This window comes from Bombyx mori, chromosome 12 (assembly GCF_030269925.1).
Source record: "Bombyx mori chromosome 12, ASM3026992v2".
Taxonomy (NCBI): Eukaryota; Metazoa; Arthropoda; class Insecta; order Lepidoptera; family Bombycidae; genus Bombyx; species Bombyx mori.
Window position 1 is genome coordinate 626,516 of NC_085118.1, and position 25,946 is coordinate 652,461.

Below are 25,946 nucleotides of genomic sequence, written 5' to 3' on the forward strand. Positions count from 1 at the left end.
AATAAAGAAAACATTACACATACTGCCATGTATTTGACACACACACATATGTATATATACTCTTTGTTTATTGTCAAACGTTAGTTAATGTTTAAAGTCTGTGGTCAAATTGAAAGTAGGTTAATATTGTTTATCTTTAATATTATTTGTCTATAGTATAGTCTTGACGAAATCTGTATTATAGAAGATTATAGAAGTCTGACAATATAACCATAATAATGTTCAAACTTATAATTTCAATTAATTATAGTCGAATTTCGACTACTGCGGGACCACTAGTCATCATTAATTTATCATGAATTCGGACCACTCGTTCATCATAATACCTCGTCTACATAAGATAGTGACGTATATGAGTCGTCTATTATCAAAGGTGGCAATCTGTGCATTTGGACAAAAAAAAATTATTGATATGTCAATACAGATTGATTTGAATATAATCGTCTCCTTCAAAGAATACGGTTCAAAACCTGCACTAAATAAAGGTTAATAGTTAACCTGTTATTTATATAAGATGTCGTTCCGAAGAGTTTTGTGACTGCCAATGGAATACAAAGTCAATAATTCGTTTTTCTGATTTACCAATCATTGTCCAAAAGTCAGATTGCCGGCTTTGATAATAGTCCACTCATATACAGGTTCTGAGTTGAATGAGTATTTGCTGAGCTGCTGATTTGTTTTTCTTTCCACGAGCAGACGAGCTCAAGTCATATATGGGGTTGAATGCCCACGGAAGACCCACGGATAGCTCATCGACATCGCAAACGAGAATTCCATCGTGGGAATGATTTTAACATGATGGAAACCCCAATTCCATATTAAGTCGAAATCTCACTTCAATTGTTGTGCTCACGTTAATTGTTTGATTGTTCTACTCTTGAAACCGAGACGCATTACTGCAGCAGAAAGGCTAGTGAACGTGACACCAACGTGCGGGCCCACAAAATGTCCTACAAACAAACAAATATGATAATTAACAAATTTTATTATAGATTTGTTAGTGAATTCTAATTAGATTAGTTAAAAAAATTTGATTCCTAAAAACAACAGGTTTTGTAATCAACTGTTAAGGGTATTATAAAATTTTGTTACATATACAGATATATGGTGGTAGGACCTCTTTTGAGTCCGCAGGGGTAGGCACCACCACCTTGCCTATTTCTGCCGTGAAGCAGTAATGCGTTTCGGTTTGAAGGGTGGGGCAGCCGCTGTAACTATAATTGAGACCTTAGAACTTAAATCTCAAGGTGGGTGGCACAATTACGTTCTAGATGTCTATGGGCTCCAGTAACCACTTAATACCAGGTGGGCTGTGAGCTCGTCAATAATAATAAAAATATATATATGCTTATATGAACTCACTCATGAGCTCGCAACTCTAATTGCCTATTCAGTCCTTATTTTTACGCTTAGATAATGGGCAACGAATCCAGATCATGATTATGCTAGAAAACGGTTACCGGTCCCCAAATTGACGTCTGGTCAGATATGAAACTAAGAGTTTTACGAGTGGACCGTCGCGGACCGGAACGCAGGATCGCTTCGTGGCAGAAATAGGCAGGGCGGTAGCAGGCCGTGCGGGCCAGAGCGTCAGCGGTGTATGTCCGTGCCAGTTATATTTACTAGAACGTATTTTAAGACCGGCAACTTCGTTCGTTCACGCCGGTATTATTGACGAGCCGTGTACAAGTCGAACCGGTTCAACAACAATGCAGAGACTAATAGATCTAAAATGAGCCGAACTAAATACGATCATAATTTTAACGGGAATTAAAACGATGGATTTTTTATTATATCTTCATTTTTTTTTTATTGCTTAGATGGATGGATGGCTATAATATGGAATGAGCTCCCCTCCACGGTGTTTCCCGAGCGCTATGACATGTCCTTCTTTAAAAGAGGCTTGTTGAGAGTATTAAGCGGTAGGCAGCGGCTTGGCTCTGCCCATGGCATTGCTGAAGTCCATGGGCGACGGTAACCACTCACTATCAGGTGGGCCGTATGCTCGTTTGTCTACAAGGGCAATAAAAAAAAAAGGATGGGTGGACGAGCTCACAGCCCACCTGGTGTTAAGTGGTTACTGGAGCCCGTAGACATCTACAATGTAAATGCGCCACCCACCTTGAGATTTAAGTTCTGAGGTCTCAAGTATAGTTACAACGGCTGCCCCACCGTTCAAACCGAAACGCATTACTGCTTCACGGCAGAAATAAGCAGGGCTTTTCTTCATATTTTTATATTGAACGACATCTGTGTAGGCCTATTTGGTAAATTGATAGTTGACAAGGGAGTGAGCGCTTCAAACGTAGCAATAACAATGTTCCCGTCAATGTATAAACGGTCTGTACTGCTGTCCGCAGTGAGCACACATGAACACACTTCAAATTACGTACATGTGATTTTCAAAATAAACAGCTGTGCCTAGTGTTGAATCTAACAACAAGTGGGTCAGTTTAATAAGTGTAGGTAAGTCGATTAGCCGTCGCCATAGACATTTTTTTTTTATTGCCCTTGTAGGCAGACGAGCGTACGGCCCACCTGATGATGAGTGGTTTCCGTCGCCCATGGACTTCAGCAATGCCAGGGACAAAACCAAGACGCTTTTTTTTTTTTTTTTTTTTTTTTTTTTTATTGCCTTTGTAGGCAGACGGGCATACGGCCCACCTGATGGTGAGTGGTTACCGTCGCCCATGGACTTCAGCAATGCCAGGGGCAGAGCCAAGCCGCTGCCTACCGCTTAATACTCTCCACAAGCCTCGTTTGAAGAAGGACATGTCATAGCGCTCGGGAAACACCGTGGAGGGGAGCTCATTCCATAGCCGGATGGTACGTGGCAAAAAAGATCTCTGGAAACGCACTGTGGATGACCGCAGTGGCTCCAGGTAGTATGGATGAACTCTGCTCCGGTGGCGGGCGGTGCGATGGTAAAAACGAGATGCTGGTATCATCTCGAACAATTCCTCAGAGCACTCCCCATGGAACATACGGTACAAAATACAGAGGGAACCGAAGTCCCTCCGCAGACCCAGAGGCTCCAAACGATCCGAGAGAATGGGATTATCGACAATCCGAACGGCCCTCCTCTGTATGGAGTCAAATGGAAGAAGCTGGTATTTGGGAGCCCCAGCCCAGAGATGGGAGCAGTACTCCATGCGAGGCCGGACTTGTGCTTTATAAAGCAAAAGTCTTTCCGCAAACCATTAAGTTAGCGTTACCGTTCCTCAAGAAGTGACGTTTGAGCGATAATTATAATAGCATGACGGCTTTAACACCCTTCAAATATAAAGACATGACTTTATGCAGCCACTAGATGATGACCGAGGTTTGCTCGTTTTTTTTTTTTGATAACACCATCTTGTTGTGTCTTTAGAGCGGTTAGTAACCCTCAATTAAGAAAAATAGTATTAATATTCGCCAATAGATGTCGGGAAGAGTTGATTATTGAAAACACGAATAAAACAACATTTTCTCAAAATAAATCGTAGCTAGATCGATTTATCGCCCCCGAAATCCCCTGTATCCTAAATTTTATAAAAATCGTTGGAGCCGTTTCCGAGATTCAGATTATATATATATACAAAAATTAAAGGTATAAGATTAGCAGGTATCAGCCACTATCAGCGCCTGTGTGTCTCATACACGTGGATCCATCGCCACTGTATCACATGAAAAAGCGTTTGTTTTATTTCAGTCAAATTATAAATTTTGAAATTATTAATATTTTTATTTAGGAATTATTAATTGAACACATAAATTATTTAAAAAAAATCCATTCAAATAATACATTCGCAGACAAATTTCTAGAACTCGAAACCGTTGAGACATTTAATAGTAATAATAACTCTGCGCTTGATGTTTTTATTAATACATAACAATCTTATCGGCCTCAAGGTTCATATTTGAACGATAATGTTCTTAAATCTATACCCCTCTATGTGTGTCACGATACGATAACAGAATTCAACGAGAATTTATTAATACTGGTATCGCTTACTGTTGAATTTATCTAAATATGATTTACATATCGACGCTTGGAAGGCAAACGTGACTAAGCGACAATGCGTAAACTTTACAGTAGATCAATTTAAAGTTGAAATACCTGAAAACAAAATTTATTTTAACGAATCTAGCTGTTGTAGAATCTAGCTAGTAGCTGTAGGATTGAAATGATTTGAATAGACCTAGAAATATATTTTTTTTGCGCATCGAATATGTTTATTGCCTATCATTTATGTACAAATCGGTTATTGTCGCTTAGTCATGTTTGCCTTTCAAGCGTCGATATGTAAAACGAAATAATTTCTATAGGGTATGGACTTATGGTATCCCCTTTAGTGCTACGTACCTATGTACATACAAATATGGTTTAATGTTCCAAGGCCACACGCAAAATAAATTCAAACGACACTCGATAGGATCATATTTGCAGTTGACTTGTTAGTTCCGAGGAGGTTCAGTGACCTATTTCTAATAAAATACCTACTACATACTTTCCTGGCAAAGGAAAGGCAACGTTGAACGTAGCCTTTCCTTTGCCATTCAGTTTTTTTTATACTATTAATATTAATACGTAAAGCAAAAACTTTGTATCCCTTTTTATGAAAATTGCGCGGACGGAGGAGTATGAAATTTCCCACACTTATAGAGAATATAGAGAAGAAATGCACAATGCTAATATATTTTTAAAATAATGCATAAAAGATACATTAAATCAATAAAGAAAACATTACACACACTACATACCATGTATTTGACGAACACACGCATGCATACTATTTATTGTCAAACTTTTGTTCTTGGCGTCTGTTGTCAAATTGAGAATATATTAAACATTGTCTTTTATTAATATTTTTTATAGTGTAGTCTTGGCGAAATTTGTGATTATAGAAGTATAAAATACAATCATAATAGTGTACAAACTTACGGTTCCAATTAATTATAGTCGAATTTTGACTACTGCGGGACCTCTAGTACTATTAAAAAAACACATTTTGACATATAGTGTTCGAGTTTAGATTCTATTAATACAGTATCGGCCCGTTAAAATAGTTTTAATATAAAATCTCGGGAATATTTAAAACCTTCTTCCATTTTTTTTATTTTTAAGACCTCTAAGCTCATACGACTCTCACGTGTGACCACGACAAGTCTTACTTATTAGACCACGGACGGGTGATGCAGATGATTACTAATACAGTTTAATTGCCGGCACATGTGTTAGATAAAGAAATGCATAAAATGAGCACGATATTTTACCATAAGATCATCTATCTATTAATTAGTTATTTACTAAAGTTTTATATGGCGCTTCTTAAAATCTTTTCTGCTTATCATAAATAAAGAACTATAAAAATTCAAAAACTCTTAACTACAGGTTTACAATGTTAGAGAGAACCCACGTGATCAATTTACTAAGATGTTTTTTATTAGTAAATGCAACGCGGTGCCGCGAATCGTAGTCAAAGCAGCAAATATATCGGCTAGAACGAGTGCAGGCAGTAGGTATCCGAGGTTCGTTCACCTCTGAACCGAAACCGGGTCGAGTAGGTTACCGCCTCGCGTCTAGGGCTGACTAACTCGTGAATTACGGTATAAATAAAGAAAAAAATAAACCAAAACTTCTTAAGGCTATAGACCCTATGAATAACAGTAAAAGTGTCAATTAGAATATCAGCTACGTTCGAAACAGCATCTTTCAAAGCCGAACGCGGACATGCATGCACGACAATGCGTTGTCAAACTACGCCCGCATTGAACAGGGCATATCCCGCACTGAAATTGGAATGCACTCATCAGCAACACTAAATAGGCCAATAAACATGCGCTATAAACCTGTACTTATATCATATTACTTAAAGAATAAGAAGGTCGGTGTGCTCGCATCGAGCGACTATACGCGCGCTCAAATCCCGCGGGTGCTACTAATTTTTTTCTAAGGAAATACCCATCTATAGCGAGTAATTGTCACGATAAAAGATATTATAATAAAAATAATATAAAATATTTTTAAAACTGCGTAACTGCTTACTAAATGTAGGATGTGTCGAGATAACCAGACTAGTACGTATCAACATCCTCCCAAGCTACCGCCGCTTCAATCCTTCCAATTCGAAGGGCGGGGCAGGTGTTGTTCCGTACAATAGAGACTCCTACGTCATGTATCACTTTGGGAGGTGATATTTACGTTGTGATGTCTATGAACTCCATTGACAGTTCCATCGCTTAAACCAGAGGAACCAAGTGAGACAGACTCACAACATGCCAAAATAATTATGCAAATTTACTCCTTTTGCGGTTTCGTTTATATAGTAGTTCATGAATAGACATTAAGGTGCTTGATTATTTAGAAAGAAATTCTCCGCCCAGAGCCAAAATACAATAACCAAAAACTACTATGTCACACATTGAAAGTCTTGTTTATTTGGACTGGGGCGTTTCCATTATGTGTAAAATACCTTCATTAGCCAAATTAAAGTAACTTAAAAAAAAACGAGTTACAAAACTTTGTTAATAAAAAAATATTATCAACCCTAAATCCGTCGAACCACAGTACAGTGAACCAACAGTAGTAGTCATTCCATACTATTATCGAATATTGTAAACAAGTATTTTTATTATGATTAAAAAACACGGTATTGTCCATTTCCAAATATTATGATGTAAAATAAGTTTGAAGTAAACAATTAGAAGAATAATACTTTAATCAACATTTGTTTATTTGTATGGAGTTCGTTGACCTGAAGTTTTCAATTAGCCCTAAGAGTTTGAAAATCATAGTGCTCGTAATAATGAAAATTTGATATCCTTTGAAATATTTCATATATAAAGGCAATGATATACTAATTGTCATTTAGAAGGTATTATAAATTACAGGAAAAGTAATTACTATATTACAAAAATATAGTGACAAATAACGAACGCTACACTATTTAGTGAAATGTGACTTTAGTTGTGAATTACTTTCCTTTTCTTGCCTTAAGGACAGATTGCCTGTGAAGCCACTTCGCTGATGTAAAATCCACTGCATAAACTTATTTATTTCCGTGGAGACGCCTCTTAGTCAGACGGATATCAATTCTGGCTAGGTTGGCGCGCGATCTAGGTCTATTCCTAGACCTATCTCCGGTTAAGAATGTTGATTAGAATTTTTTATTTATTCCTTAGATGGGTGGACGAGATCTCAGCCCACCTGGTGTTAAGTGGTTACAGGAGCCCATAGACATCTACAACGTAAATGCGCCACCCACCTTGAGATATAAGTTCTAAGGTCTCAAGTATAGTTACAACGGCTACCCTACCCTTCAAACCAAAACGCATTACTGCTTCACGGCAGAAATAGGCAGGGCGGTGGTACCTATCCGCGCGGACTCACAAGAGGTCCTACCACCAGTAATTAGGCAAATGATAATTTTGCGGGTTTTGATTTTTATTACACGATGTTATTCCTTCACCGTGTAAGTCAATCGTGAACATTTGTTGACAGTGGAGACAGTGTATAGACAATGGAGAAAATCTCTCAACAATGTCAGCTGTATTGCAACGTTTTTTCCAAAAGTACCAATTATACAGCTGTGTTAGATAAATAACATGCAGTTTTTACTGTTCCAACACGATAACAGTTGTACGGTCAAGATTAAAATTAAAAAAAAAAGTGTCCAGGATCAACCTCCCCAACAATATAAGAACAACAAGAGTCTTGTATTTGATGGATATGTAATGGTACAGGGCACGGACACCTCAGTAAATATGATGTGGTAATAATTGCGTGTGCTTAAAAAACACATTTACAATTCTGTTACAACGTTACTCTGTGGCAGAACGTTGTACAGCCGCACGATACGCTGAAGGGAAAAAATCAGCACAATTAAAACCTGCAATTTGCTTATCTCTTAGAATAATTGTATTTTAATTTGTAAACGTGATCTTGCAAAAATCATTTAACATTAGTAAACACTTAGTTATAAAACTGGTGGAAAACTTTTCAACTGTATATATTATTTGCGCATTTAGTTTTTCTAAATAAATCAGACTATTGTATGATGATGATTTAGCGGTGGTTAAGTCGCAACTATGCCATCAAATACGGTCACACATTACTCAGGTGGCCAATCCTGTGTGCTTATGCGAGTATTTTAACGTTCTCGACAGCGTAAAAGTTAACTCATATTTGTGTGCAGTTGGAACAGCGCCTTAGCGGCAAACGTTCCAACTCCATACAAAATTTGAGTTAACTTTTACGCTAGCGAGAACGTTAAATAACTCGCACTAAGCACATTGATCACGTTTCTGTTTAGAAAAGCACCTAGTGGATTAGTGGTAAATACATCTTACACTATCATAATTACTCTAATGCTTACTTAGCATGACATTAGCAGTAGATACTGGTGATAGAGGCGTCGTCTGTTGGCTCCGGTAACCACATACCACTACTGGTCTGAAGGATACAAAAACACTCCTGTATATTTCTTTTAAATCGTCCAATGTACCAACTTTCTAAACTGAAAATTACTGAACACATTGGAAGTTATAAAATGTCTAAAACAGATTCAAGTTTCAGAACTTGACTCCTATAAGTTGTACCATTACACGTGTACCAATGATCGTGTTCGAACATCAGACAATGGCATATAAGAACGTTTTTGTGCAGCGTTGTTCGGGAGCATAGCAACAGAATTAGCGCTAAGATCGATCTAGTCTCGGGTCATTGACTTGACATAATGATCTCTTCTCGTGAAAACAGCCTACGCCTTGCTTCAAACATTATACTAATAAGATTTTCAAGCGATGCCCAAAGTGACGACTATTCGTTTCAACTTACATGTCATCAAAAGGCACGTGGTGGATGTCAAAATGCTGTTTAGTTATTAACGAATTATTAACTTTACGACCGGTGCCAAAAAAAATAACGCAGTCTTTAGAACAACTGGTAAAACTCGCTTAATTATTGTTCGTTATTTAACTACTTACATTCACAATTCAAAATAAAAATGGTAATAGCAATGATGAATTGAATTGGCTTGGGGCGAACACTTCTACATGATGCTTTCGCGTGGACCTTTAAATAATATTGAACTTTGTGGAGTACATGCCGCATGGACGTCTCCTGACGGGCTTCCTTAGGGCTGAGGCGGGCGGTGCCTGAACACTAATGGGCACCTTGCTGTATTTCTCTGCGCGAAACTACTTATTTTATGAATTCGCATCGCTGGCAACCTCACCCCAAGGTCGTTCCGGGAGTTTGCATTGTGCGATTCAGACACTGGGCGAATAAAATTAATAGAGGCTGTTCACGTTTTATGATCATAATAAAGCACGCAGGCAGGCAGCGGTGGGCAGCGGCTTGGCTCTGCCCCTGAAATTGCTGAAGTCCATGGGCGACGGTAACCACTCACCATCAGGTGGGCCGTATGCTCGCCTGTCTACAAGGACAATAAAAAAAAACGTACTGTCTATTGAGTTCGATCGATCGATCAATGTGCTTAGTGCGAGTTTTTTAACGTTCTCGACAGCGTAAAAGTTAACTCAAATTTGTATGCAGTTGGAACAGCGCCCCTAGCGGCAAACGTAGGCAAACGTTTCAACTCCATACGAATTTGAGTTAACTTTTACGAGAGCGTCGAAAACGTTAAAAAATTCGCACTAAGCATACCGGTGCGAATATTACGAGCTGGTAAAATTACCAGCGGAAAATCTATAGGGACTAACATTTAATTTTATACTGGGACCACATGGATAAAAGAGAAACATACGTACAAACATAACATTTTATTTATGTACAAGATAAGACTGGTTAATATGTTATATGAAACTTCTGAAGCACAAAGCAAATTAAGACAAATAAGATGTCATAATTATCACGTCTTAATGGAATATATTATCACACAAGCGACCCGCCCTGGCTTTGCCTCGGGAACTGTAATTTATTATTGATCTTATTGAATTTTCTTTTATACAAATTTGGTTCTGATAGTAACAAACACAATTAAAAAAAGTAATAAATAAAAAATCTAATCTTTTCTTTTCTTAATTATATATTCATGGTTCACTATTTTGGGGATAATTGCTTACACATAAAAGGTAAATACATGCTGTCGTGGGATTTTTTGTAGGACTATTTGAGATAAACATTTCCATTTTACATTAAATACGTGCAACTCCAAGGGTTTTTGCAGGCACGCTAGAATAGCTAGCTCGCAGATGGCAGATTTTTTCCTACTTACTTGACACTTATTTTGGGTAATTCACACTATATCTTTATCAATTATAGCCTATGTGTTATTCTGATGTGTAAGCTATATCATTGTAAAGTATCATCAATATCCATTCAGTACTTTTTGCGTGAAAGAGTAACAATCATACATCCATACATTCTTGCAAACTTTAGTCTTTATAATATTAGTAGGATTACATAGCCCGGTTTTTTTTACAATAAAACATTGTTTGCTTTATACTCAAACGAACTCGCCAGCTGTTAAATGACTGTCGAAGCTCATAGACATCACAACGTGAATACCTTGAGACATGAGGTCGAACTACAGTACCAAAGTTTATTCAATTATTCTAGATAAGTACCCAGGTAGTAAACTATTCAGAGACGGTACATACCTTCGTATAGTACTAGGAGCACGCAAGTCGCGCGGACTCAATTATTACTTACGAACACGCGCGACCCACAACTGCGATAATAACTAAATTCAATTGTGTATATAATGAATAAGCTGTATCCTTCATGCGCAACAACATTACTACGGAGTACTGTGAGTCCGGAATTACATCTAATGTGATTTTTAAACATCCAGTTTTATTATTAACGAGTCGGTCTGGCTGTTGCAAAATATCCAGGGATACAAACAAACGCAAAAAAACAATAAATCCGGTCAAGTCATTTAGGAGTTCAATGACATACATAGTACGTATTTTATATTATATAAATAAATAATAGTTTAAAAAAACTAACAAAATACGCTTTTATAGAAAATCCAACTAAAAAATAGAGATTATTCCAAGATATTATCAAAATAACCCTTCTAGTCATATCTGTTCATAAAATATTTATAACTACTGATACCATGCACCCCACGGTTTTTTTTACAATAAATTCATTGTTTCTTACACTATTTTTAATTAAAATTTATTAAAATTTATTTACTATTTTTTAGTTGGATTCTCTATAAAAGCGTATTCTGTTAATTTTTTTAAACTATTATTTATTTTTCTATTTTTAGGAAAATTTCCAAGTTTTCCTATCTTTCTTTAATTTTTTTTATAAATATTGAATTGTCATCGTTCCTTAATAAGTATACCAAATTTCGAATTAATCCGACGTTTTGAAGGGGGTTAAAATCATGTTCAAAGATTCCGTTACATACATACGTCTGAAGCTAATAAAAGCGTATTAAAATAGAATAGAATAGATGATAAGAAAATCTTAGCAATTCGATAATAATTGATTGTCGCAATGTTGCAGGTGATCTCAACACGGACGTCATAATGAAGTGGAATGACGGCGCCGACATCAGTGAGTACCGGCTGCCAGCCAACTTGCTTATACCGTTATACGAACGAATGCTTCCACTCGCTTTGGACACGCAGGAAATAATATTTTACACCTGTCTCTTAATTGAAAACCCGTGTATAGAAAGACACGCTCAGCGCAGCGAAGAACGCACGATGGAGGGCCCCGTACTTAGAGTAAACCCTAATTAATTATAATTATAATTACAACTAAATTATCTATACTTCTATACTAATATTATAAAGAGGAAAGATTTGTTTGTTTGTTTGTATTCAATAGGCTCCGAAACTACTGAACCGATTTGAAAAATTCTTTCACTGTTTGGAAGCTACACTATTCCCGAGTGACATAGGCTATAATCTTTTTTGGAAAAAATTAGGGTACCTTACTAAAACTCCAATAATGTAACCCAAGGTGTAAAAAAATTACCTAAAATATTCTATACATCGCGTGCTCTGCGAAAACTATTGATCATAGAATAAAATAATGTACTACGACTTTGTAGAACACATGACTATTTACAAAAAATTTCGCGACAGCATAATATGTCTGACTATTATAGAAGTTATGCCGCAATAAGTTTTCTTTTATTAAAAAAAATAAAACAACGTCAAATATCGTTGAAAATTTTGTTAAAGACCCGAGCGGAGCCGGAGCGGTTCGCTTGGTAATTATAATTATAATTACAAGTAAATTATTATAAATATAAATATGAAAATTTTATGTTTCAAATAGAAACTTCTATATTATTAAGGTGAGAATCTCAGTATGAGTAGGTACTCAGATTTTGTTAATTTCTCTTTTATATACTAAGACGTAACATCGCTTTATTTTTTTTACGCTAAAACGAGCCTACTGACTCACAGCTTATCTGATGTTAAGTGGAATGACATCGGAACGCTGTTTTTGCCCGGTTATGCGTTACGTTGGGACGAGTGCGATAGTCGTTATACAAACGAGTCCAGTTTTCGACATCATTTTCAAAGATGGAGGCGTGATTTGCTTGGCGATGGTGCTTTAAAATACGGGCTTGGGCGACGACTTAACATCTGGTGGAACGAGAGCTTGTTCGCCCATTTAGAGTTACAAAAACTTTAGAGTCCACTTTAGAGGCTTTTTAACCACTGAAAGCGTTGATAGGTAGCTTTCAATTTTGCGATTTCAGTAACGATTTCATGAATTTAAGCTTTCTCTAATTTTCCATTTTTTTGTATTTAGGCATGTTCAGAATAAAAAATGCTTCATCACAATCAAGTCAATCACTCATTTATTAATAATATTATATAATTTTCATTTATATTTTTCATTTTACGCATTTCATAATGCCAACACGGATGACAATTTAAATAGGTTTTTTTTTAAAAGCTTAGAAATCGTACTTCTTTTGTTTTTAATAATGTTCTAATACCCAATTAGTTTACCTTTATTATTGTACTATATACTGATTATATAAAATTGGCGAATTTCAGCACGCATTACTGGAAAAATAACAAACAAGTTAGAATTTGAATTTCGAACCAGTGATACGAATTAGATTTGGGGTAGTTTTTAATGTATAACTCCTAATTGAACAGTTCCTACGAATATATAGTTATAGGACCACGTGCCTGTTGTCATGACAACAAATTTACTGTAATTATAATTACGGTAACATTAAAGTTATAAGAATTAAATCAAATGACACGCTTTAGGGCCCAAATTTGAAAACGACCCTGATAGCATCGAACCCGCGACCCACGCGTGATCCCCCTGCGCCGGAGCACAAGCGTTGCAATCGCAGCCAGACAATTGATGACACACTATTATTAGTCGGACAAACGATACGCGGATGTTGTGTAAAAATAATTGGAATTGCACTTGTTGTATTTATAAGCGAGTTATGTTGGCATGACATGAGGTTGGCGAGCTATTCGCGTTCCGACACATGAATATTAATCGTGGAACGATCTAGATGCGCGTACGATCTTTTAATAATCGCCCCGAAGGTGAATTAAAACTTACGATGTACTTCTTCCGCGAGCTAACGTGAAGCCGTCGTTTGAAAGTACTTCAGATTGCGACGGTCGACCTAGTGTGTCCAGTTCCAACAACCGCTTAACATCTTCCTCCCGATCCACTAACGATCATCGTTCTCGAAGGGCTCGACGAGTAAATTAACCCATAGACACAGCCCACTGAGTTTCTCGCCGGATCTTCTCAGTGGGTCGCGTTTCCGATCTGGTAGTAGATTCTGCGAAGCACGGCTCTTGCTAGGGTTCGTGTTAGCAACGTCGTCAGGTTTGAGCCCCGTGAGCTCACCTACTAATTACGGTCACGTTGAAATAGCCTCTCAAGGCTCTCAGCTTAGGTAGAAAAAAAAAAAAAGCTTAACACCAGACAGCCCGCGAGTGATCTCACCTAACATATAAAATCATGGGCTCGATTTGAGAGACTGAAATAAGTAATTGTTTCCCGCACCAGTTAGCACGACCTCTGACACAAACCCAGGTTGAACTCCATCCCCCGATTGATGGGGACGGCCGGTTCTTTGAGCCGGCTGCTCCCGAATATTGGGGGACCGGATCAGGTTGTGCGCCGTCTCTACGCGGGGGTGGTGCGATCGATGGCCCTGTACGGTGCACCTGTGTGGGCTGAGCCGCGCAACCGGGCCACTATGGCTCGGTTCTTGCGCCGGCCGCAGCGCACCGTTGCCATCAGGGTCATCCGCGGATATCGCACCGTCTCCTTCGAGGCGGCGTGTGTTTTGGCGGGGACGCCGCCATGGGAGCTGGAGGCGGAGTCGCTCGCTGCCGACTATCGGTGGCGCAGCGAGCTTCGTGCTCGGGGCGTGGCGCGTGTCCCCGAGAGTGAGCTGCGGGCGCGGAAGGCCCATTCTCGGCGGTCCGTGCTCGAGTCGTGGTCGAGGCGATTGGCCAACCCCACGTGGGGGCTACGGACCGTCGAGGCGGTTTACCCGGTCTTTGATGACTGGGTGAATCGTGGCGAGGGACGTCTCACCTTTCGTCTGGTGCAGGTGCTGACCGGGCACGGATGCTTCGGGAAGTACCTGCGCCGGATAGGGGCTGAGCCGACGACGAGGTGTCACCATTGTGGACACGACCTGGACACGGCGGAGCATACGCTCGCTGTCTGCCCCGCTTGGGAGGTGCAGCGCCGTGTCCTGGTCGCAAAGATAGGACCTGACTTGTCGCTGCCTGGCGTCGTGGCGTCGATGCTTGGCAGCGATGAGTCATGGAAGGCTATGCTCGACTTCTGCGAGTGCACCATCTCGCAGAAGGAGGCGGCGGGGCGAGTGAGGGAAAGCTCTCCTCACTACGCAGAAACCCGCCGCCGCCGAGCAGGGGGTCGGGACCGGGGTCGTATCCGTGACCTGGCCCCCTAAGAGCTAGGGGTCCCACCCGTTTTGTGCGGGGAGGGACCCAGACGAGGGGTGGCGTGCTCTGCACGCTCACCCGCAATAGGAAGCCGGGTGATGGTAGACCGCGTTCCCCCGACCGCTCTGGGGGAAGGTGTAACGCGGCGCCATCAAAGCGGGCTCTCGGCCCGCTGAACGAGGGAACCGGTGGTCGTTTCGCTGGCGGCCACCGGTCCGGCGTCCGTGGGACGGTGGGATGGATGTAATGTGCTCTGCGTCAACCCTGTCCCGCCGTTTCAATAGCCCCGACTGGGCTCCGGCCCGGTCCGAGGTAGGGCGCTGGTTGTGAGCGGCAGGAGTTTTTAGTGAGGTTCAACTCCCACATACCCCACCTGCCGCGCGGGTGGGGATCCGGCGATTTTCTCCTGTGGAAAAAAAAAAAAAAAAAAAGGTTGAACTCCAACGCACTATTGTTCGTTCCCACACGCCTTCTGCAATACCAAGTTTATTAGAGTAATAAATTAGGTATTTTTCTGTCGAATAACGATTTCAATTGTTCAGTAGACAGCGAATATCGGGTAATCTCTATTATCTTCTGCGAATGCAATCGTGTGTTCTTTTTTGTAGGTTAGAGACTTAGAGAAACTGATATTATAAATTAGAGATCTCACACGTGTGCATTCGTATCTTAATATATTTTTATTTTTTTTATTGCATAGATGGATGGACGAGCTCACAGCCCACCTGGTGTTAAGTGGTTACTAGAGCCCATAGACATCTACAACGTAAATGCTCCACCCAGCTTGAGATATAAGTTCTCAGGTCTTAGTATACTTACAACGGCTGCCTCACCCTTCAAACCGAAACGCATTACTGCTTCACGGCAGAAATAGGTGGGATGGTGGTGGTACCTACCCGTGCGGACTCACAAGAGGTCCTATCACTAGTTTAGTATTCGTCGTCATTCGTGAACCTGTGTGATTGTAGATCGTTGTTACACAGGTGAACGTCCTTTGCGTCTTTAAGCGGAGTATTATTGGAATATATTTGTATACGAGCTTTACTACGGCTGTAGCGAGTATCGAGCGCCGCGTGGGCGACTGTGCCGCCGTCTCTTAGATAAGTTCCGCATAAATCAGTTCATTATGTATAATCTCACAAGACCGCGGCGCGCGATCAAAGTAATCAGTGTTTGATTGTTTAACGCGGACGCTGCCTCGTGCCGGGCATATTATTGACCCATGTAGGTCGTTCTTATTCGTGTAATCCACAGAGATCTATAGGGAATATATAGATACACTACTGCAATGACTCTCAACTCAAATGAGGCTAGGATGCTATTTGAGGCTCGCGAGAATCCTTAAGTAATTCAGGTTTTTATACACATAAATGCTTTACGTTACAATACAGATGGCATTTACGAGATAGTGTATTCGAGCGTCAGTGGCCATTTACGACGACGACCCCCAATCAACGACACCCAATAATACAATATAACAAAAAAAGACGCGCTGCTCTGTCAAAATAATACAGCCTTTGTCAAAGATACCCCACCCCATACATCCAAATCTATTCAGGCATTTGAAAGTTACTTCTTTTTCTTCTCATGAAGTCACTGGTTCTCTCCAGATATTCCTATATTTTGCCTGGTGGAGAGCCATGTTGCCCGGCATTTCTCGCTGTCAAAAGAGCTTAAAAGTTACAGAGATGAATCGATAGAGAGTAATAATTATTATATTGTTCATTTAAGATCCATGATTTGAGTACATATTTTTGTAAGCCATGAGAACAAACGAGTCCATTCTAAAGCAGCTAAACATCCGAAAAAGGGTCTCTTCCATTTGCCGGGAACGTGTTATGAGCTTCTTCGGACACATCTTGCGGTCTCCCAGACATGAACTAGAGAAGCTCATAATTGCAGGTCGCATAGAGGGCAAGCGCGCCGTGGGCAGAACACCAGCCAGATGGTCAGATCTAGCAAGAGAAGCACTAGGTTGTAGTCTGTACCATACGGTCCGTGCTACCCATGATCGAACACAGTGGAACGTCACACGTGGTTGCGATCCTCAGTAGTGAGAGAACGATATGGAAGAAGATAGTTTTGTAAGCTCCCAAATATTTCGCAACTCTGTAATAGAGCTTACAAAAATAAATGAAACTCCATATATTGTTGAACGTATGCGTTACGGCTCTGGCACGCGAGCGGGGCACGGGACGAGCGGTAAAACTGAATTTTACACAAACATTTAACAAGTTTACCGACTTGCATCGGCCCGGAATAATTTGGCAACGTTTCTGGGAACTGTATATAGTGGTGAAAACTTAGTGCCTATGCCATTAGCAACGTAAATACATAAACACATTGGTCAAGTCGTCGACTGTTGCAATTTAGGTGAAAGAATTGGCATTTCTAGTAATTTATCTCACCGGTTCTATCATTTTTAGAAATTAGATTTTCTTTCTAGTTCAAGCTTTTTTCAATAGACAGGATAAGTAATGTATAATATGACTTTTTAAATAGATATTCGCCACGAGAGACCCGGTACAACTACTGTGTACGAACAAAGCGAACAAGTCGAAATTAGGAGTTTCTCTTGCCACTTGACCACGGAACTAAATAACACTAATTATATATACAAAGTCTCTGTAAGAATATCGTAGTTTCAGTAATGTAGACCCAACGATTATGTGCGAGTGTTATTGAACTAATCTGTCAGGATATTTAATTTTATAAGTAATTACAGGTAACACAGTACGAAAAATAAATAGATTACGCGCACATTATAAGAACTTGTTTGAATAGAGTCATCTTCCGCTAGCAATCTCAATAACTAGCTAAAATGGCAAACTCTAAATATTCTATGTACCTACTTCGTATTAAATACTTACAGCATGACAAGTCAGATAAAGTTGCAGATCTCTGCAGAATGTGTACGAGGGGTCTTGTATGGTCACGGTCGCACTGAAACATTACGCGATTTCTAACTTCACTGATAAATTACCTCAACATCCGATTCGACATTCGTTTCGTAATGTTCTATGATATTTACATATTAATAGTTCAAAATTTTCCACATTTCTGTAGATCGTCTTTTTATTTTCTATCTTTTTTGTTTTTTTTTTTTTTATTGCCTAGATCTGTGGACGAGCTCACAGCCCACCTGGTGTTAAGTGGTTACTGGAACCCATAGACATCTACAACGTAAATGCGCCACACACCTTGAGATATAAGTTCTAAGGTCTCACTGTAGTTACAACGGCTGCCCCACCCTTCAAACCGAAACGCATTACTGCTTCACGGCAGAAATAGCGGGGCGGTGGTACCTACCCGTGCGGACTCACAAGAGGTCCTACCACCAGTAGTATCTATTCTAATAACCTCGAGGGGTTATACTAGATTCGCAGAACGAGTAGGTGAGCTCACGGGGCTCTAACCTGATGCTAACACGAACCCTAGCAAGAGCAGTGCTTCGCAGAGTCTACCATCGGATAGGAAACGCGACACACTGAGAAGATCCGGCGTGAAACTCAGTGGGCTGTGTCTGTGTGTTAATTTACTCGCCGAGCCCTTCGTCGCGAGCGACAGGTTCGACGAGAACGGTGACCGGTATAGTTCGTCGCTGCGCAGAGTAATGCGGGAGAAGATTAAGTATTAAAACTAAAAGCATTTACATTTACGCCATCATAAATGTTATAACAACTGAATAATGTTTTCATAAATTCTTCGGAAAAAACAACCACACCTGTGCGTATTCGCGACTACCTTCACTGTGAGCGTATTTAAGCTTCCCGCCTACTCACTGCTCATCTCCTTGTGAATACACTAAGTATGTACCTGCTCGTAGTGCCGGATGTTGTTAAACGAAAATAAACGCGTTTTAAAATCAGACCGACGGTTAAATTCTTATTTTCGATCAGTTCTACAACATTTCAACGAAATTCCAAAGTGGTTTTTACGACAGTTTAATAATGAGATATTACTTATTTATTTATAATTACTATTGAAATTATTGCAAAGAATATTCTTGTAATAATAAAAAGGACAAATACGTGAATTTTAATTAGGCAATGGCGAAGTTTACGGACAATAAACAACTCACATCCTATGGCCCTCCTCCTCTTCCTCCTCCTTCAGTCGATCGCTCATTGCTGAGCATCGTGATGCGCCCGCCTTTGACCTTTTTTTGTAATTTGTAGCCACTTTTGTCGGTCAGTGGCACAGTGAAGTGCTTGGATCAGACTCATGTCCAGACACTCGGATACTTGATCACTCCATCTTTTTCGGCTCCGACCTCTGGATCGACATCCTATGGCAAATAACCCTGATTGCCTGTGAGTCCCAGACGTTCCAAAATGGCTCGTTTAAACAAATCGTTCTGAATTAAATCGAGCTTAACCTGTTCAAATATGTCAAGTGTTAAGTTGTTATACATTAATCCGTCCTCGTATAGACGAGGCGAGGTAGCGGGAAACAAGTCCCGTTTAATTGGAAACCGTGTGCAATGTCTCATTCACGGGCCGCGTTCGTGTGAACTCCTACCGATAACAATCGAAGGAAATGTGAATCGAATGTATACGTGATACCTGGTAGTGTCGCGTTACAAGCTAATTGTTTCTCCGAGCACACCGGAGCGACTGCGGTCGTTTGCCGGCTACTGCGGTGAGAATACCACTCGCATGAACTATCTCCGTGCTTTCAAAACCTTACCAGTGATAAGCGATGCCGATAAAACTAGGTATTTTAGCTAATTCGGTCACTTGATTAAAGATTGACGGGAATCTTTTTATTTTTTTATTGCTTAGATGGGTAGACGAGCTCACAGCCCACCTGGTGTTAAATGGTTACTGGAGCCCATAGACATCTACAACGTAAATGCTCCACACACCTTGAGATATAAGTTCTTAGGTCTCAGTATAGTTACAACGGCTACCCCACCCTTCAAACCGAAACGCATTACTGCTTCACGGCAGAAATAGGCGGGGTGGTGGTACCTACCCCTGCGGACTCACAAGAGGTCCTACCACCAGTAAAACAAACGAAGAATCTTGACTTAGGATCCCCATTTGTCTGATTCACAGTAAATACTGTTCCTTATCTACTAGAGTCACAAACCTCAAATGGATGTGCTCTTTAGAATGCGATTAAACCTATTCAAACTGAATTTTTTTTTAAAGACCTTGACGGTACTTCATGCCCCTTTAAGATTCACCAGAACGGGTCCAAGTTGTGTAATGTTACATACGACATAAATAAAATTATCGTCCGACCAATTAAAACCCCAACACAAATATTGTTATAGCGCTGTCGTAAAATTCAAATTTGTTTTGTTTCCGCTCTTGGACCGTGATTGACTAACGCTTATTTATTTTTTTATCAAAAAGATTAAAAAGTCTAGTTCGGCGATCGGAGCGTGAAGGCGGCCATGCTGCTTCTGCGCCGAATTGCGAATTACATCACCGTATCGTGCAAAAAACGGCGTGTACCGCGTACACTAGTAGCATGGGATGTGATATCAGACGCGAATAAACAACACGCTATAAATGTACAACGAATAACGCGTGCTATGCCACATCTCTCTGAATCTCATCAACGCTTAGACTTAATAAGGCTTATCGTACGACGTGTACCCTTGAGGAACTTCACTTAAATGACAGTTGGAGCTATAACACAGTTCCCGCACGCGGTTCGATTAACGAATAACCGAATGTGACGTTATTATAAATTAGCGCGCTATTTTTGTATTCGTTGCGCTGTCGGTATTAATTTTATTTGAACACCACTAGTGCTCGGTGAGTGTTTGGCGTGTACGTAGCGGGGGGGCGCGGTGGGAGGCGCGGCCGGCCTTGGCCTTGCTCGAGCCACGTCCAAGGTGAAGCGCTCAATTTTACATTACACACCGTAATTATACATACGCCCACGGCTCGGCCGTCACTCGCTGTCTGCAATAAGACTGGTTAGACTCAATCGAGTCTTGAGAAGCTTTTTTTTATTGCTTAGGTTTGTGGACGAGCTCACGGTCCACCTGGTGCTAAGTGGTTACCGCAGCCCATAGTCATCTACAACGTAAATGCCGCCACCCTGAGATATGAGTTCTAAGGTCTCAGTATAGGTACAACGGCTGCCCCACCCTTCAAACCGAAACGCATTACTGCTTCACGGGTGGTGGTACCTACCCGTGCGGACTCACAAGAGGTCCTACCACCAGTAATTACGCAAATTAAAATTTTGCGGGTTTGATTTTTATTATACGATGTTATTCCTTCACCGTGGAAGTCAATCGTGAACATTTGTTGAATACGTATTTCATTAGAAAAAATGGTACATGCTTACGGGATTCGAACACCGTTGCATCCCTAGATACGAAGGCACCGGACGTCTTTTACTTTAGACCACGACCACCTCTACGTCGTGTTCTTTCTATAATAGCAATGAATGCACCTATCTACTTCAACGTTTTTATTATCCAGTATTGGTAGTACACACAATGTGTGATCTATGTAGGTATTAACAGAACTTATGCTGCTACCTGCAATACGATATCGGAGACCCGACATTAGAATAAAGCTTGCCATTCAAATCCTTTAGCATTATTGCTCTGCGGCAAAGCAGACCGGTAGTACAACCTGTACTGATTACAATACGTCGTATTAGTAGACTCAAGATTGAGACGAAATAATTATTTTGAGGAACATAACTGCGTCCGGCACATAGGTGTAGAAATAATGATGTGTTCAGTAGTATGATACCATCGTGTATTACTGATGCTATTGACGACTCTACGATAACACAGACGGTAAACAGACATTGTTATTGACACCTTTCCAATATCCAACGTGCTAAAGAAACAGGTTTCCATTCGATACAACGTTACTGTGTTTCTTTATCAGATCGTGTTGTCCTGAGAACCGGTATTTTGGTTTATTTTCGACTAAATCATTTAGATAAAAATATATTAGCGAAAACCTTTCCAAGAAACCTGCATAATTGAAAAATTAGAGCAAAACAACATTCACGTTTTCTTATCATCGACTTGATAAAATGAAATGAAGTGCTTATCTTAAACAAACCGCTCTTATGTAATGATTAAATAATTAATAAAAACAAGTACTCCAAGAAGAATCACACGCGATCATCTGACCACAAAAATTATCAAATGTATTTATTTATTTATAACTTCTTATACTATAAAGTATAAAGGCGAACTTAATGCCATAGGCATTCTCTAACAGTCTACCTTAGGGGAGTGCAGAGATGAAGCTTGGTAGGTGTAGTGTGAAGGTTATATTACTGAAACATAATAATATGTGTATATATAACATACATAATATTTATAGATACAAATACTCGTACTTAAATAAATACATATACATAAATATATAGATATACATAAATATATACATATACGTATCATAAATATATACATATAAAAACACATATAAACAAATATTATCAATTAGATGACTCTGCTAACTCTCTGAGAAACAGTTCTCGAACCTTCGTCTTAAACGCTTCACGTGTAGTGGCCGACCTTATTTTGAGTGGGAGCGCATTCCATAGAAGAATAGACTGAATAGTGAATGAAGAGTGTAAAAAGTCAGAACTATGTGGAGGACAGCGAAGAAGAAGATTGTGAGATGAACGAAGATTTCGGCTGTGGTCAGACCCTAAGTATTGTAAGGAAGTAGTTAAATAAGCAGGTGGATTTGGGGAGTGCAACAAAGAGTAAAGAGTACTGAGAGCACGCAAGCTACGGCGTTGACGTTAGTTTAGATATTAAACTCGCAGAAAAAGAGCAATCGAAACTGACAATCGTCCGTGACCACGAACTCTAAAGTATGCGAAACGTCGCAATTAACATCATATTATAACAATGACAATAACCAAACGCTAGATTAAACCTTAAAAGTAGTTGCAAAAGTTTTTAGTCTGTGGGATTCAAATTGATAGCAGCGAAGGGAAGACAATATAAAATACATTGGTTTTTATATTTTTTAAAGGACCACGATTGTAATATTTGACTGTAAAATAGACTAGACGCACGAAAAATCAAACGCATCACTATTGCTTTGTTGGCTGTCGCTAGTGTGAAGCGCGTCGGATTGGCTTCGATCCAGCCTTCAATGTGTATGTTTAAACAATCAAAACATTATTGAACCGTTGCTCTATAGAATTTTAATCAAAGGTTAGCCAATAGTGTGTAACAGCGATACTACCTAATACTGTTATCGGTTATAACAAGTATCGGGTGTTACCGTGACTTGGTAATAGGTAATTTAATTATTATATATTCTTTATCAGTATATTATATTTATATACTTACGCATATATCTTCATTACCAAAAAAGTTGAGGATTACATAGTCGACATCATGGAATTAGCCAAATCAAAGTAAAGTGCCGACTTGACATAATAGAGTCGCGACAGAAAACAGTACAAGATTAAACCCCTAAAGTGGGCATGAATCATTTCGACAGCTCGCTACCTAAATATACTACAACTAGCTGATTTTTGTTTCTCTTTCAGTATGTCAAAATGACATATAATGACTTTTGTAGTGCTTAGTTGTAGTAGAGTTTACTTCAGGGTTTGATTCACACCAAATAATTCATTTTGTAGCTAACGATGACTAATGGACAGATGGCAGAAACCATTTTTTGTCTAAATACCAAAATGTACGTTTTACTGGTGGTAGGACCTCTTGTGAGTCCGCACGGGTAGGTACCACCACCCCACCTATTTCTGCCGTGAAGCAGTAATGCGTTTCGGTTTGAAGCGTGAGGCAACCGTTGTAACTATACTTGAGACCTTAGAACTTTATCTCAAGATGGGTGGCGCATTTACGTTGTAGATGTCTATGTCTCCAGTAACTACTTAATACCAGGTGGACTGTGAGCTCGTCCACACATCTAAGCAATAAAAAAAATACATATTTGACGGTTTCAAAATTTGTATGTGCCTAGCATCCAAGAATCAACCAGGCGATCCAGAACGATGTTTCCGTTACGCCACAAGAATTAACTTTACCGAATAAAAGATATGATCTGTTACACATAATATTACTATTATCAAAGATACTGGTAACACGAGCACGTCATTCTCGTTTGTATGTGCGGCGAGTACTCTCAAACCAGTTTAGAATCTTGTCGAGATCATTACCATATCCATAGAACGGATTCAAGAATAACAAACAACGAATTACGAATATCAGCAGACGTTATAGTTCGGATCAGCCGAAGCTCAAATTGGATATTCTTTTCAGATGTCATGAGTTATACAAAATGTTCACGGTGACTCACGGTAACATCGTATCGATAGCTCCTTTTGCATTCTTTGTAAAAGAATTTATATTTGTTTGTTAAAAAAATATAATCAAAACCGTCCATTTGTCCGTGCCTTTACACTAAGCGCATATATCTTGTACTAGACTAGTACTTCCAGTGGGAGCGTTACAAAGAAAATAATTAACTTTTCGGACAGATCTTACAATTTGCACCTCAGTTTTGAGCCTCAAACCGTACTGTTTTTCTATTATGCATAGAAATAGATAGTAATTCAAATAATACATTATAGAGCAAGGCAGGTCATTGAATAATTCAATCGAAGATTTGTTCCAGTCCAACACATATCAACAGAGAAATAATAATAATATACCCTAATGAGAGTTATATTTAACATAAAGAACCCCTACAGAGACGGTCGTTTGCGTTCATACCAGGATAGCGGTTAAGGCCACGTCCGACGCTTCGAACGAATGTATTGAAATTATTTGGTTCACGGACCTCGATGACCTTTTGGCTTCAGTCGTTTACCGCAAATGCCACCTGCCCGACCATAAAATAATACTCAACTTCTATTATTATATTGTAAATCACGCCGACCTCATGCTTCCAGCTTATTAGCCGTACATTGTTTAAGAAGACGCGTGATGTATGTATGTGGAAACAACTTAGAATATGTAGAGACGGTACCTACGTCTCTACTCATTGCTATACCATAGAACAACACTGATACCCACGGTACCCGGCCATACTGGTATAGGGCGACGTGAAGTTATTTAATTTGGCATGTCCATTGGTTATATAAATAGATGGGTGGACGAGCTCACAGCCCACCTGGTGTTAAGTAGTTACTGGAACCCATAGACATCTACAGCGTAAATGCGCCACCCACCTTGAGATATAAGTTCTAAGGTCTCAGTTACAACGGCTGCCCCCCCCTTCAAACCAAAACGACAACGGCTGCCCCCCCCTTCAAACCAAAACGCATTACTGCTTCACGGCAGAAATAGGCAGGGTGGTGGTACCTATCCGTGCGGACTCACAAGAGGTCCTACAACCAGTAACTATATAGTTAAATTTAACAAAAAAATTACATTTCATTGGAATAACGTCTACCCTAAGCTTCAAAGTGGAACGCGCGGTATATAAATAGCCAAAATAAGTAATCGTACGAGCTCACAGCATGTCATGTCACTCACACATGTAAAACTAGTTAAATTGATATTATCACAGACTGCCAAATGTACTGTATTTGCTTATCGACGATAAAAATCAATGTGTTCGAGTTATACAACAGTTGTACTTAATATACATGCTCCACACTATTCCGCTTGTGAATAATTGAAAGACACCGACGAGTTGTTCTGCTCCGATGTTATCTCCAACTTCAAATGTCATTTACATCCGTCAATCTTACTGAAGCGTTACCGGCTAAGATATAAGAACTAAATTCGTAAAGCACTACAGTCGAAATAGTGGTAAAGTTATCGTGGGAAAACGAAGATCAAGATTCAATGCGCCGTTGACGCGAGCGAGTCACGAAACGTCAAAATGTCCTGCTGTAACCACGAGTTTCGTGTTTATGTGTGTAATATTAGGTAGTATTTTGAATAGGTATCGTTATGGTTTATCTAATTAGCAAATGCTGCATCATTATTTATTATCTGCGCCAACCGGTCTCAAAAAGACAGATTGCTTTTGAAACTTCAAAGACAAACTCTAAACCCGGATCCTTGAAAGGTTTTATTTATCTATAAATAGCAGTCTGAAGTAAAACTGATAAGTTCATATTATGAT

The 25,946-nt window shown here is 39.7% G+C and overlaps 1 protein-coding gene across 3 annotated transcripts in view; it reads left to right on the forward strand.

Annotated features, from left to right (window-relative positions):
* LOC101743642 (uncharacterized) overlaps positions 1–25,946 on the forward strand; it is a 66,599-nt gene that overhangs the window by 22,366 nt on the left and 18,287 nt on the right. For 2 of the 3 annotated variants that reach the window (XM_004926907.5, XM_012691021.4), the window contains one exon: positions 11,468–11,518. The exons of the other annotated variant lie outside the window; for it this stretch is intronic. In XM_004926907.5, coding sequence (XP_004926964.2) covers positions 11,468–11,518 — 51 coding nt within the window. The remainder of the gene's footprint in view (positions 1–11,467; positions 11,519–25,946) is intronic. 3 annotated transcript variants of the gene reach the window in all.